Source organism: Gossypium hirsutum, chromosome A09 (assembly GCF_007990345.1).
Source record: "Gossypium hirsutum isolate 1008001.06 chromosome A09, Gossypium_hirsutum_v2.1, whole genome shotgun sequence".
Taxonomy (NCBI): domain Eukaryota; kingdom Viridiplantae; phylum Streptophyta; class Magnoliopsida; order Malvales; family Malvaceae; genus Gossypium; species Gossypium hirsutum.
This window is the reverse complement of record NC_053432.1, coordinates 27,786,376-27,801,350: the sequence shown is the minus strand read 5'-3', so window position 1 is coordinate 27,801,350 and position 14,975 is coordinate 27,786,376. Positions and strand designations below refer to the sequence as shown.

Here is a 14,975-nt window from a genome sequence, read left to right as displayed (position 1 = left end):
CTGCAAAAAGTTAAGCTATAGTGGCGTTTTTAGTAAAAACGCCACAAAAAATTGAGATACAATGGCGTTTTTGTAAAAATGCTGCAAAAAATCCCCAATTTTACATCGAAACGGCGTCGTTTTATTTTCACCCGCTCCCCTAAATCCCCAATTTTACGCTGCTAAAAACCTTGATTCTATTCCCTTTGGTTTCACCGATCAAAATCCCCTTCTCATAAATTTTCTCTCTTGAAGATTTCATGCCTACCCACATTTAATCTCAACCAACGGAAGAGACGCGGCGTGCAATTTGACTGTTCCAATTTCCTTTTCAACGTTCAATTAAAACCCTAGGCCTCTTCCTTTTGCTTCTATCGGGGGGGGGGAGGGGGAAGGGAATCATGTCTTTTGATCTCATATGCTGAAGCCGTCCTGCAGCTGCTTCAGATCCTCCCAAGATCTGTACGGCTGAGGACCAAAAGAGCAATTAAAGCAGAATCAGACTCAAGACATCATATTGAACTACGTCAATCAGGTAACATAATAGACTCGATGCTTGTTGAATAATTCGTGAGTGCATTCCTTCCAATGTCTGATTCTTTCTTCAATTTGATACTTATGCAGCTATGTGACCGTATGCCGAGTCCGATGGGAGAATCTGCTGTTGAATGTGGAAGTCTATCATCCATGCCAACTGTTTCCTTCACTATCGGAGACAAAGTTTTCGACCTTTACCCTAAAGAGGTAAAACCGATCCTCATTTTGTGTTTGTACCATATCAATAGTTGAAAACTTGTTCTACTGATGTTAATTAAATCTCTATTGGTGCAATCAGTATATTCTCAAGGTGGGTGAAGGTCCTCAAGCTCAGTGCATCAGTGGTTTTACTGCTTTGGATGTTCCTCCTCCTCGTGGACCCCTCTGGTAATTTTTCTAATGGTCAAATTATAATTTTTCTAATCAGTATATTCGTGAGATGTTTTCATGGGCCACTACCACACCGTGTTCAATTTCGGTAAAGAGAGAGTTGGCTTTGCCGAGGCGGTATAAAAATACCTTATCATGGAATGGGGTAACTGAGTTTTCTTCAAATGTCCACCCATTACTGTGTTAGGTATAACTTTATATAAAGATGGTTGGAAACATGGAGTCACTAGTTCTTTCAGCCTGCATTACGTAAAGATAGTGTTGTTTGCTTGTAAATATTTCCGTCATTGCTCTGTGATGTTTAACCATGGCTGAAAGTTGGATTTGCTGCTTTATTTTTTAATTAGTGGTCAAAGATACTTATTAATCAGTTTCCATACCTACTTCTTCTTAATTATTGCCTTTTTAATTAATCAGTTTATAATGTTTAGAACAATCTTCAAGGTAGGGGCAGAGGAAGCAAAACTTCATGCGTCTGGTTATATTTTTGGTGGGTTAATTAATACATATTTTTGAATTTCTAAAGTTAGTTTGAAGTTTGGATCTATTTTAGGTTTCGTCATGTTATAGATGTATGTTATTTTAGGTTTGTTTGGGTAAATTATATTGAAGGTTATTAAATTATTATTAAATATTTAATTTTAATAGTTAAACTGTATTGACACTCATTGATACTTCTAATAGCATGTTTGGTTGGGTGTATTGGCTATGCCAATACACCCCTAATCGGTGGGCCCCACTTAAGCCCCTTTTATTCCCTTGTTTGGTTCATGGTAATGATATTACGGGTGTAATACATTCCTGACTTAATCGGTGAAATCCACCGATTCGTAATACATCCCCAAAGCTCAGTTTAGGTGCTGCTTCCTTTACCCTCCCTGTTTTACCCTCCTGATTGGCTTCCCCATTGCGTCTCCTCTTCCTTCCTTCTGCCTTCTGTCGATTTGCTCCGTCTGTCTCTCAACCTTTTCTTTTCTTTTTCTTTACAACCAGTCAATGTCAGCTCGTCCATCGACCGCTTCGACAAAGAACAGAAGTGGAACAGTGAATTTTGTTTTTTAATTTCATTTTCCCCTTCTGAATTAGATTTCAGATTAAAACCTCGAAAACTTTAAGGATTTGATTTCAAATTCGAGATCATTCAATGGCTGCCCCTTTTCTTTCTACTCCATTTCAACCCTACGTTTATCAGGTAATATTTTCTTTTTTTTTTGCAAAACTCTTTTTACTCTTGTATCGGTTTTCTGTTTGTTTCATGATAAATTTGAGGTAAAGTTGAGGAGACTCAACCTTGTTTCTTTACAACTGGCTTGCATTTCAATGGAATTTAGGTTATGTTATGCCATTTCATCTGTTATGTTTAACTCGCATCGTTGAGAAATAATGATCTGTTATGTTATGCCATTTGATCTGTTATGCCAAAAACCCCTGCTTGCACCCAGGCGATGTGCGTGTATTAAGGGCTATCAATGTGCCTGATTTGCACCTTATGGTCGATTGTGTTGTTTTTCCATAGAAAGGAACCAGGTACGTAAAGGGCATACTCTACGTTTTCTTGCTACTCTGAGAAAGTGTTTGTTCTTCATTATACTTTGCAAAAGTTGATATCATGATGTATAACAAGTACTCTTGAATAATATCATGATGTATAACAAGGCATCCCATGTGGACATACCTAAAGTGTATTATAGGGATGCATTTGTCAGAATTGTTAAATGTTTATTGTGATGCATTTCAGATTGCTAATATAATAATTTTTATTGTTATGTCTTTTATTTATTTAGTGGAAGTTCCTCTATGAGCATGTACACTAGGTAGATGCTTAAATTCTTTTATATGTTGGATAACCAAGCCTTGTTTTGTTGTTTCAGATATCTGTTGAAAGTCTTTGTCCAAAGCAAGCAGAGAACGAGCTTGAGGTTCGGGGACCTCCCACTTTGAAAGCCTTTGACCCTAAGGAAAATCCTACAAAGGTTTTGGTCGCCTCTTATTATGCTTTGCTATATATTTTTCTGCTGAGAAGAAGGAAGTATGATGTTTTGTCTGGTGATTTTGGTTGTTGGGCTGTATAACTTCAGTAGTGAAGATTCTGGCAGTTCCCTTGGAGTTTTACATTTTTTCTTTTTATTTTGGTTTCTACCTATATGAAATTTGTTGTTTACTGCAGGCTGCTGAGGGTTTTTGCCGCAGATATGCTGTTCCACTAGATTCTTTGTTCAGAAAGGCAGACGGTGAGTCAATTTTGATTCTTGCATAAGGCTTGAGTCTCAGTATTCTGTGCTTCATCTATTTTCTTAATAAAATTACTTAATATGACGCGCTACAACTTACAATCATGATAAAAACATCAAATAGGAAGGAAAACAACAGGCATTGCGTATTTCTTCATTCATGTCATGTTGTAAAAGAAGTGATTCTTTTTTTTTGGTCAAACGCAAAAATGCATCTTACGTTCTCACTGGTATAAATTTCTCAAATTCAGAGCAATGAATTTCTCAAATTGCATCTTACATTAGAAGCCAAATTTTTTCAGTAACATACTTGTTCTGGTTCTTTTGCCCTGGTCTTTTTTTTTCTCAACCCGTTCTGGGTATTATGAAAAATATGCAGTGAATAGAGCAGTCCCATAGTAGCAGTGTTTGCTTCTATGGGTGTACCAGAATTTCTCTTATTTCTGGAATGCATCTTATGTCTCTTTAGGTACTTATATTGTCTGTTCAATTATATGCAGTCTCGTTTCGACATCTTGAAAATACATTCTAGAAGAATGAATTTGATGAGAGGGATTGATCTAAAGAAGATTGCTGAGAAGATGAACGGTGCTTCTGGTGCAGAGCTTAAGGTATGTTTTCAGATAATAAGATGTGCTTCTGGATATGCAGACATCTTGCTTCCATTCAGAATATGGTTGGCAAGCTGTGAATAGCATCTTTTCTTCTAGTTTCCTATCTCCTTCCCTTACCCCAACTCCCAAACCGCATAGAGAGATGATTTATTTGAGGATTTATTAGTACATAAGTTGGATAGTCAGACTCAAGGCCTTGGGCTTGTGATTCTTAACTGGTTTGTGTTTGTGATAATTTGTGAAAAACTCTATTCCGTTTTTTTGCAGGCTGTGTGCACGGAATCAGTAATGTTTGCTTTGAGGGAAAGGAGAGTCCACGTAACACAAGAAGATTTCGAGATGGCGGTGGCGAAAGTAATGAAGAAGGAGAGCGAGAAAAACATGTCCTTACGGAAGCTATGGAAGTGATTATGTTTTATTATTTAGTGTGCTTTCGCGGTTTTAGGGTAAATTCAAACATGGAAACCCGATTTAATATATGAACAATGTATAGAATATTATATTATTTGCCTGGCTAGTACTACACACGTCTACTTTTCTAGACAAGGTAAGAGGACATTTTATGAAATCATATTTGCTAAGTTTTGGATTCATGAGAGTGTCATTGGCAAAACTAAAACTGCTTCTAAAATAGTTACTTTATGAACAGGTGACAATAAATAATTGTCTTGCTGTTACTATATTAATCAAGAGAAATTATTTACTTTTCGGGTAGATTATGTACTTTATAACAGTCCTTGCCCTTACATTAGTGGAACAAATTATTATAGGATATCTTTGGTACAGCTCCATGCAATATCTTGCATCAAACAATATATTAGTGTAACTATTGTTCTGTCATTTTATTATAGGCTAAACAATAAATTTTAATTAAAATATATTTAATATTAATTATTTCAAATTTTCATTTATAGTATCATATATTATGATTTGAGTAAATTCATATAAGAATATTAATTATTAAGAATTTTATTAAATTATATATTTTAATTATAATATATTTAATAATAATTATGTTAATTTATATTTTACAGTATCATATATTATGATTTGAGTAAATTCATATAAGAATATTAATTATTAAGAATTTTATTAAATTATATATTTTAATTATAATATATTTAATAATAATTATGTTAATTTATATTTTATAGTATCATATATTATGATTTGAGTAAATTCATATAAGAATATTAATTATTAAGAATTTTATTAAATTATATATTTTAATTATAATATATTTAATAATAATTATGTTAATTTATATTTTATAGTATCATATATTATGATTTGAGTAAATTCATATAAGAATATTAATTATTAAGAATTTTATTAATTATATATTTTAATTATAATATATTTAATAATAATTATGTTTAAATATGATTAAATTATTTATTATTGATATTAATAATCTTATTAAAATTTAAATAACAATAACAATAATAATTTACCAAAAAAAATTTCTGCTAATTATTAATAATTTTATTAAATTATATATTTTAATTAAAATATATTTAATAATAATTATGTTTAAATATGATTAAAATATTTATTATTGATAATAATAATCTTATTAAAATTTAAATAACAATAACAATAATCATTTACCAAAACAAATTTATGTTAAGGGCATTCTAGTCATTTTAGTTTTTTCCATTATGCTATTACACCTCTATTCCATTCAACCAAACACAAGATTACTATTACGCCTCTATTCCATTACATTCAACCAAACAGTGGATTAGCTATTACACCTCTAATCCAATACACCTCTAATCCCAATATACCTCTAATCCAATACACCTCTAATCCAATACAGCGAACCAAACGCACCCTAAGTTTTTATTTTAATTATTTAATTTTGACAAATTATAATGTTAAAATTAAATTTTTTGTTTAAGTTATTAAATTATTTAAAAATTTTGTATAAGTTTCCGTTTAAGTCTTGGGTTGGGTTGTTAAATTCTTTTAATGAGCTTCAAAGTACAGTACAGTTGATTATCTATTAAAGAGTAAAATATGTTTTAGATGTAACATAATTTGACTAGAGATTTGATGTTTTAAAATTTCTTTATGAAAAAAAAATTAAATTTCATAAAAAAAAAGTTAAATGTAGAATAAGGGCCTGTTTGATTGACGGAATTGATTTTCCGGAAAATCATTTCCAACTTTTCCAGTGTTTGATTGGCGGAAAACATTTTCCATTTGGAAAATGAACTCCAAAACAAGGGAAAATGGGTTACATTTTAGGGAAAATGTCTTACCCTTTCAATTTCCGTAAGACATTTTCCGTGCTCTCCTCTCTATCGCCTCCTTCATTCCTTCCTTCATTTTCGGTAGAAAACTGCTTCTGTTTATCAATTTTCCAGTAACTTATTTTTTTAATTATTCAATACTTGTTTTTTTAACACAATTATAAATAATTTATTTGATATTAGTTTTTTTCAATTTATAACGATTAATATTGTAGCTTAATAATTGAGTATTATTATAAATAAATCATTGCAATATAAGTAAAAATAATTTAAAATATAAAAATTTATTAATATATATTAATATATGTAAAAACAACTTTTCCGAAAAATATTTTCAAAAAATCTGCCAAGCAGCAGAAAATATTTTACACAGATTCAATCAAACACCAGAAAATATTTTCCAGTAAATCATTTTACAGAAAAGTAAAACATTTTCCAGAAATCATTTTACGGAAAATATTTTACTGGCAATCAAACAGACCCTAAGTGTAGGATGGAGAATTTTTGAATGATGCACAGTAATGAGTTTAACAGCTTAGTGATTAATAAAAGTTTTTGGTATTTTTTTTAAACGATGAAAACTAAAATATGTTAGTGATTTTGAGTTGATATTTACTTTTAGTTAAAGATTTTTCTTTTTGCCTTTTTAGAAAGAACAGTGTAATTATGTAGTTTCTTCTAGGATATCTACAGGTTTGTTCATAAGCTTTTCCCTTAAGATATATGCCTACGTGTTTGTTCAGAAGCTTTATATCCACGTGTTTGATTATAAAATTCATACAATGGCACCTCAAGCCAAAAATATAAAAAATAATGAGTTTATTTTGGACTAAGATATGGTTGATTCATACACACTTTATATGAGTTTATTTTGGACTAAGATATGGGCAAAACTTTCTCTACACTTAACGAGCAAGTATGTTGAAATATCATTGGCACATTCAATAAAAGTGTGCCAGATTCCCCTCTTTTTTTGTTCATTGAATTTTCAATTAGTTACTACCTAATTTTAATTTACAATAGATGAGCTTTGCAATATTATGATAACCCATTACTCCTATGTAAATTCTAGGAAGCATTTATTCAATTAGTTAATTCTTAGCTATTGATATGCAGGCACTGACTGTGTTCCAATTTTCTAGATTCACTCATTGTTGCTGTCAAACCAAAGGCACCAAGTGGACTCGATATTGACGATGATGAGGAAGATTTGGTATGACTGAATTAGCAGTCACTAAACTGAGCTTGGATGCCACTTTGGTTAACCCAGAATTTTCGTTGTTAATTTTTTTCCCCTCAATTCTTCCAACAGAAATTTCAGCTTCCACAGTCAACAAGTCAGTGGAAAAAGAAGCTTTACTCGTTTTTACTAAATAGATTGAAGCTTCCTGGTGAGAACCAACTTTGAATTAAGCTGTTGTTATTTTGCCTAGTAAAGTTCACTTGTTGACCATTCCTTGTATGTCTTTTTGTAGATATCCTTTTGATGGCAATTTTTTCTCTAAGTCTTAAGGCATGGATTCTTGTTATCTTATGGTTTATACTGGCACATGTTGCCCATAAATGGGATCTTGGACCATTATATGTAAGTTGGATTTGTATCCTCTGTACTGCTGTTTATGTGTGTTGGATGTATCCTCTTTTCACTTGTTTGGAAGTAGGGCTATATGGATGAGTTCACTTAACCAATTTCTTTGTATCTCCAAAACATTGAGGAATACTGGAACTTTTAGTTTCTTCCTTGATGACATAGAAAAACAGATGGTTATTGATGTTACTTTCTTTTAGAGAGTCGGTATCTTTGGTTGTCTTATTATAATAGATTAGATAAATTTCAGTGCATTAGAGTGTGTGCCTACATGTAAAAAAATTTGTGGTGTTACCTTCAAGATTTTTTAGAAGGATTCAAGACATAATTTCTGATGTTATATCGTACATACCGTTGTGTTTTGTATCTTATGTACTTTGTATAAAACATATAACAATGCAAAATCAGAGATGAGAAGAAAGATTATTTAAAGACATGGACAATCTATCACACTTTTGCACGAAATATTTATTTAGATTATCCAGAGCAATTCCATTATGAACTATGTTCATATTTTCTTTGCCCTCCATTTGCTCAGATACTTGGAACTGGTTTTTGTACAATTTTCCTGAACCTTGGACGGCGGCAACCTGGTGATGTCAGGTATCCTCTTACTTCTAAACTCCAATTCCTAAGGTAGCCAAAGTTCATGATATATGTATAAGATAATAACAAATAAACTGTTACATGACTCTGATATGTATTGTTGATACCCCTGATACTTCTAAACAATCCATTAAATGAAAATTTTGTTTGAATTATGTTTTCTTCTGACTTTTTCTCAAAGGTAGCTGTGGAGAATTTCTTAAGCATATGAACCAATGACGAAATACTAACGAAGTTCATGTGCAGGAACCTCTTGTAGATTATCATAGGACATAGGGGTTGTTTTGGGGTCTTTGTTTAGTTTCTAAACCCTATATAATGTGAGTTTTCTTAACATGAACTGCTCATTTCTTTCCACGACTGACTTATCTTTTCCATTCCAAAATTTACAGTGCATATTCCATCTTCAATGAAGATTTTAGAGAGCTTCCTGGGACCCTCAATGCAGATTCCATTGATAAAGATATAAGGACAGATCAGTTTTGAGCCACTATCCCACCATGTGGGATTATCAAAATGATTAAAACAAATTTGTAAAGACTTCTTTCAAGCATTGCTTGTCTCCTTAATAGAAAATTAGTACTTTCTATGCTCATCTTCATAAATCGAGGCATTGGTAAGAACAATAATCTATCTCACAGCAATACTGATGGAATCTAAATACAGCTCAAATGTAAATTATACTCAATAGTTGCCAATGAGTTCTCCAGTTGTGATGCACATGTGTGGCCCTATTGATTGCATATTTGTTCCTTCAGAGGGTGCTCAAACATGGACGATGCACCCTTGAAAACTACATGCTACTTTCAAAAAGGCAAGTTTCAAAAACAAGATTCTCTTCAAATGTAAATGGTTTATATAGTTTCCAGGAATAATCTAGTCTACTAGAGTTTGGGATGTATAAGATATGCTCAAATGATGTGATGCTATTAGTTACTCAACTTGACATACTACCTAAATGCTCACATGAATAAGATACCCTAACAAATGGTTCCAAAAAAATATGCAACACTAAGATACCCTGGGGACTCACTGCTAATATGGTGAAAAAAGGATGGGAAAAATAGAAGATGCAAAGGAGGATATTTTTGCTTAAGATGCCAATACTAAAACTAGATTTCACTTTGTCAATGGAGTAATGGGTTATCATAATATTGCAATATAGCTCTTTTATGTTTTGACTGGTGGCAAATGGAACAGGAAAAGCCAACTACACTAGATTGCGGTCTAAGAACAATTCGCAGAAGGCACATAATAGGTGGCTCCTACCTCTACAAATGCATGTGGGAGGCATTGCAGCAGCGAATAAGAATGATATTGATCAACATGCAGTCGACACCGTATGTGCTCTGAATCCGAATTCAGGTGTGAGTTTCAGATATTTTATGTGCAAAAAAGTATTAGAGTGCCTTATGTTTGTATGTTTGTCTTAGAGTGCTAAGGTGAATGGCCATGCTTTAAACATGCTTATTTTAAAGGATTTTTTTCTTGAAGGGCTTTTATTTACAAAGGATTTTTATCAAGTGAGGAATGTGATCACCTTATTTTTCTGGTAAGCAACCATTTTTCTCTTTTGTTGTTGAAGAATTTCAACATATAAAAAAAGAAATTGTATTAATTTCAGGCTAAGGATAAGTTAGAGAAGTCAATGGTGGCAGATGATGTATCAGGCCAGAGTATTGAAAGTGAAGTTCGAACCAGCTCCGGCATGTTTCTTGAGAAAGCTCTGGTATATAAATGAATTGTCTTTCATTCATTTTTTTAGCTTAAAGCTGTGAAATGACTGGAATTTATGTTAATTTAAGAGAGGAATGCTGAATTTATGAGTCGAATTGTTGAATTTAGAAGTAAAAAGAATTGATCTATTATCCATATGATCTTGTTTTTATGTAATTTTATGCACTCTTATTCTTGCTTTGTTTAAGAAAGGATGAAGCATCTGGCTGTTTATAATTATGTCATTGTATCAGTACTTTCATGCTTTTTTTCCCTTCCGTGGGATACTGGTCATAGCTGTTTGAGATTGTTCTGTTTTTGAGAACATGTATTTGATATAGACTGACTATATGAACGGAAATTTGTGTGGTGCTTGTGAGATTTTAATCACTTGAATGGTACATCATCTGATATTTGGTCTTGCAGAGTTATTCTCTTTGTTCTCATAGCTGGTTATTTGCCTTTTGATGAGCCAAGCCTTATAGGCTTGTATAAGAAAGTAAGTACCCTCCAGATTTGGCCAGTCTTTTTAGATGAGAACTTCATTAAAATTGTTTGTACATTGATAAATTTCAGATCTGGGAGGCTTCTTTCAGCTATCCATCATGGTTTTCATCTAGTGCTAGGAATTTGATTAAGCGTATTCTTGATCCAAACCCTCTTACCGTAAGTTTCAAATTCAATTCATCCTATGAAAATTTGTGATTACATGCAATCTTTGATCATAGTATAAGCTTTAGCGCGTGCATTTTGGTTGAAATTATGCATGTTCTTTTTGGCAGCGTATAACTATTCCTGAAATTCTACAAGATGAATGGTTCAAGAAAGGGTACAAGCCACCGAAATTTAAGCAAGATGATGATGTAAATATTGATGATAATATCTTATATTTTACATGGTTATGATATCTTTATATTTAATCTAATTTTTATTATTTATTTTAGTTTTGATTATAAATTTTTCTTTTTCTTTTAATATTTTTAGTTAAAATTTTAATAGAAAATTTTTATATTTATATCATGGATATTATTCTTCTCAATATTTTGATAATGAATTTTAACTTTTTTAAATTTTTCATGATTTTTTATAATATTTTATTTTTTTTAAATTTTATTACCTTTAGCGGCGTTTGTGGGAAAAGCGTCGCTAAAGGTGATGACTTTTAGCGGCGTTTTTGGGTAAAGCGCTGTCAAAGGTCATGATCTTTAGCTGCATTTTTTTAAATAAACGCCACAAACTTAGTGGCGTTATCTATAGCGGCGTTTTTTGCGGCGCTTGTAAAAACGCTGCAAATAATTTTAGTGGCGCTTAAAAGCGCCCCTAAAGACCTTAAAAAACACCGCTAAAAGTCAATTTTGCTGCAGTGGCAGTCTGTTGTTCACTATTTGTTTCTTCCGAATTTGGCGTATTCTGAACAATAGATAGATCTTGTAATCTTCTTCTAGGCATTTTTTCTGCAATACACATAAAATAGTTGAAATTTTAGTAACTAATTACAGCAATAATAGTACATATAAAATAGTTGAAATATTTAACAAGACTAAGATTTAAATTATAATATTACATATAATTAAAAAAATTGTAAAATCTTACTACATTATAATTCGTAAACATCTCCATCCACATCATGGCGAACCCATTGAAATTGTGTAGTACTAGTACTAGGGATATTTTCATTTAAGTTTTGTTCTAGAAAAGGAAAAGTTTCTGATCTTTCAACGATGTCATCTCTACTTTTATTGCCCATGTCAAACAAGTCTCTAGGGGTGTTTCGGAGTACAACGTACCAACCATCATCAGTTGGATCTTTCAAATAAAAAACTTGTTTCACTTGAGAAGAAAATACATACGGCTCATCTATCAATTGTTCTTCAATGTGAATCAAGCGAGAGAAATTCACCATTGTAAAACCAAATTGATCTTTTTTAATTCTGTGAGCAATATTAACATCAACCCAATCACATCGAAATAAGATAACTTTCCATTTTCCATAGTAATCCAACTCAATAATGTTAGTAAGAAGTTCGTAATACTACACATTTCCTTCAACAGGACTATTGTCCCTAGCACTAGCATAACTTGTAATTGAAGAATTAACAACAATTCCACAATTTTGAGTTCTCCTTAATCTCTCACAATATTTTGTATGAAATCTGTATCCATTGATGAGGAAGGCACTATATCTTTTTACTACTCTATTCGGACCTTGGGAAAGCCATTTAACTTCTTCATTGATGTCCTTCCCACTCCAAGTCTATTGAATCGAAAGTAAATTGAGTAATTATAAATGTTATGAGAATTCATTATTATTTGTCAATAAAAGCTTCAATTGCATACCGTTTGGCTTAACCATTCATGAAAAGATTCTATGAATAACTTATTAATCTCTCGATGTTGTAATCTTCAGGAGCGTGAACGAGATCTCAAGATTTGTTTGTACTCACCATGTTAAAAAGAGGTTTAATTGGTTAGAAGACAAACAAATTAAAAAGATGAATATTTATCAAATTCTAGAACTTACTTGCGTAATGGTTCAATTGAATCGTGGTGAAAAAGAACATATCGATGTGCTTGTACCCAAGATCTATCATCTAATTCTGCAATTTCAACATTACCGACTGGTTTTCCATAACTTTGAAATAAATAAGTTTCGACCAAGTTATGATCATTGAGCCCAGCATTTCTACTTGGTCTATTCAGTCTTGTTTCAACATCGTCTAAATACTGAGAACAAAAAATCATACACTCCTCTGCCAAGTAACCTTTAGCAATTGATCCTTCTGGATAACTCTTATTATGACAATAAGACTTGAATTTGTATAGGAACCTAAACATGATATACAATATTATCAAAATTTGTAACTAAAGTTATAAAGGTGAATGAATGAATACTTTACAAATAAATTAGCACCTTTCTATAGGATACATACATCGATAGAAAACTAGTCCACCAAGTATTGCTTCACGAGGGAGACGGAATAGCAAGTGCACCATAATAGTGAAGAAGAAAGGTGGAAAGATCTTCTCTAATTTGCATAAATTCAAAGCAGCTTGATCTTGTACTTTCTCAAGTTTTTCAACATTCAAAACTTTTCCACAAATAGCTTTCATTATATTGGATAGTTCAATTATACAAGACGTCACCTTTTTTTACATACAACACCGTAAAGCAACTGGCAGTAAATCTTGCATCAAGATGTGATAATCATGTGATTTTAAGGAATAAAGTCTTCGATCTTTAAGACTCACACATCGAGATATATTTGATGCATACGCATTTGGGACCTTTATATCCTTCAAATCCATGCAGAACACTTCTTTCTCTTTCTTCGACATTGCGAAAATAGAAGACGACAACCGATATTTCCTATTTAGAAGTACTTGGGGATGAAGATCACGTCAAATTCCCATGTCAACTAAATCAAATCGACTCTGAAGATTGTCTTTCAATTTTCCGTCGACATTCAAAATTGTCCCTATGATGTTCTCACAAACATTTTTCTTAATATGCATGACATCAAGATTATGTCATAAAATGTGATGCTCCTAATAAGGTAACTCAAAAAAATACTTCTTTTTTCCACAAGTCTGCCTCATTAAGATCATTCTCTTCATCAGATTCATCCCTTGATCTTCCCTTTGTTTGCATGTTGGGTGGTTGATTCATCTTCCCATAACTGAAATTGATACCTTTCAACATGAACAAGATTTCAAATCCAATAGTCTGCTCAGGTGCTTCTCTGAATTCTTCAGTACTGTCAAATAGTGTCCTCTAAAATCTAAATCTATGATTTCCATCTAGCCACCGACGATGCCCCATATAAGAGAACTTCTTCCCATTATATAACCACTTTGAACATGTTTGCGCCGCACAACAAAGACAAGCATAACGTTCTTTGGTACTCCAACCAGATAAATTGGCATAAGCCAGGAAATCATTAATAGTCCACAACAACGCTACACGTAAATAAAAGTTCTCCTCTCTAAAGACATCATATGTTTCAACACCCGTCCATAATTGTTTCAACTCTTCAATAAGTGGCCATATCTAAATATCAATATCATTTCTGGGACCTTTCTCTTCAGGGATAATCATAGATAAGATAAAAGAAGATTGCTTCATGCAAATCCATGGAGGCAAATTGTAAGGAACAAGCACTACAGGCCAAATACTGTACAAAGTACTCATGATTTTAAAAGGATTAAATCCGTTAGCTGCTAGCCCAAGCCTCACATTCTGTGGATCGCTTGCAAAGCTTGGATATTTACTGTCAAACAATTTCCAATCTAAGGAATCTACAGGATGCCTTAATAATCCATCATCGGTTCGTTCATCATGATGCCACCTCTAGACTCAGCTGTCTTTAACGACATGAACAACCTTTGAAGCCTCGGTATTAGTGGAAAATATCGCAAATCTTTATTGGCTTCTTTCTTAATTGTGCATCACCTTTATCCACATTCAAATCTTCTGTATTCCTATTCATCCAACGAGAATTACCGCAAACATGACAAGACTGTTGTTTTTTCCAATTACCCCAGTACAACATGCAGTCATCTGGGCAACTATGAATTTTGTCGTACCCAAGGCTTAAATCTTTTATTAGTTTCTTCATATCTTGACAAGACTGAGGGATTTTTGCAAACAGAAACATATCTCTCAAAAACTCTAACAACATTATAAAAGAGTTTCCGGTCCACCCTCCCAAACATTTTAAGTGAAATAGGCGAATGCAGAAGGACAATTTTGAATATTTGATCCCTAGTAAAGTTCTTCGTTCATTTCATTAAGTAACTTGTAGAACTTCACCACTTCTTCATTTGACTCTTCATCAGGTACACTTCTTCCCGTTTTGGTAAAAACATTTCCACCAATATTACAATCATTGGATGCAATAAAGTCAGGTGGAAATGGTTGCAAACCATGACTGTGCATATTAAATGCATCCCGCAACATACCTTCCATGTCATCTTCTCTAACATACTGATGGTAAACAGTATGAGGATAAGTTGGATTAGCTATTCTACTAGATGTTCGCTCTCCATGGAAAATTCA

General features: G+C 32.6%; 2 protein-coding genes and 1 long non-coding RNA gene across 3 annotated transcripts; all 3 read left to right on the top strand.

The window, feature by feature from the left end:
* The first annotated feature begins 354 nt into the window (after nt 1-354).
* Nucleotides 355-9,018, top strand: LOC107947761 (uncharacterized). Its single transcript, XM_016882293.2, has 8 exons — nt 355-514; nt 604-723; nt 815-903; nt 7,152-7,222; nt 7,322-7,400; nt 7,485-7,594; nt 8,136-8,200; nt 8,596-9,018. The coding sequence occupies exons 3-8, from the start codon at nt 876-878 to the stop codon at nt 8,687-8,689; spliced, it is 447 nt and encodes a 148-aa protein (XP_016737782.1). The 5' UTR covers nt 355-514; nt 604-723; nt 815-875; the 3' UTR covers nt 8,690-9,018.
* LOC121206687 (uncharacterized) lies at nt 2,119-4,344 on the top strand. The gene is made up of 5 exons (XR_005901830.1): nt 2,119-2,433; nt 2,778-2,879; nt 3,074-3,137; nt 3,638-3,748; nt 4,019-4,344. It is a non-coding gene; the product is annotated as an uncharacterized lncRNA (long non-coding RNA).
* A 247-nt stretch (nt 9,019-9,265) lies between the features above and the next one.
* LOC107959199 (probable prolyl 4-hydroxylase 7) lies at nt 9,266-10,678 on the top strand. The gene is made up of 5 exons (XM_041077751.1): nt 9,266-9,568; nt 9,698-9,755; nt 9,828-9,932; nt 10,346-10,418; nt 10,496-10,678. The coding sequence occupies exons 1-4, from the start codon at nt 9,546-9,548 to the stop codon at nt 10,385-10,387; spliced, it is 228 nt and encodes a 75-aa protein (XP_040933685.1). The 5' UTR covers nt 9,266-9,545; the 3' UTR covers nt 10,388-10,418; nt 10,496-10,678.
* Nucleotides 10,679-14,975: the final 4,297 nt, after the last annotated feature.

Excerpts from the sequence above, each read along its gene's own strand:
- LOC107947761 (XM_016882293.2), top strand. The coding sequence starts at position 876 with ATGTTCCTCCTCCTCGTGGACCCCTCTG. Across the intron at positions 7,401-7,484 it reads AAATAGATTGAAGCTTCCTG|ATATCCTTTTGATGGCAATT; the intron begins GTGAGAACCAAC and ends GTCTTTTTGTAG. Across the intron at positions 7,595-8,135 it reads GGGATCTTGGACCATTATAT|ATACTTGGAACTGGTTTTTG; the intron begins GTAAGTTGGATT and ends CCATTTGCTCAG.
- LOC107959199 (XM_041077751.1), top strand. The coding sequence starts at position 9,546 with ATGTGCTCTGAATCCGAATTCAG. Across the intron at positions 9,756-9,827 it reads GTGATCACCTTATTTTTCTG|GCTAAGGATAAGTTAGAGAA; the intron begins GTAAGCAACCAT and ends TATTAATTTCAG. Across the intron at positions 9,933-10,345 it reads TGTTTCTTGAGAAAGCTCTG|AGTTATTCTCTTTGTTCTCA; the intron begins GTATATAAATGA and ends TTGGTCTTGCAG.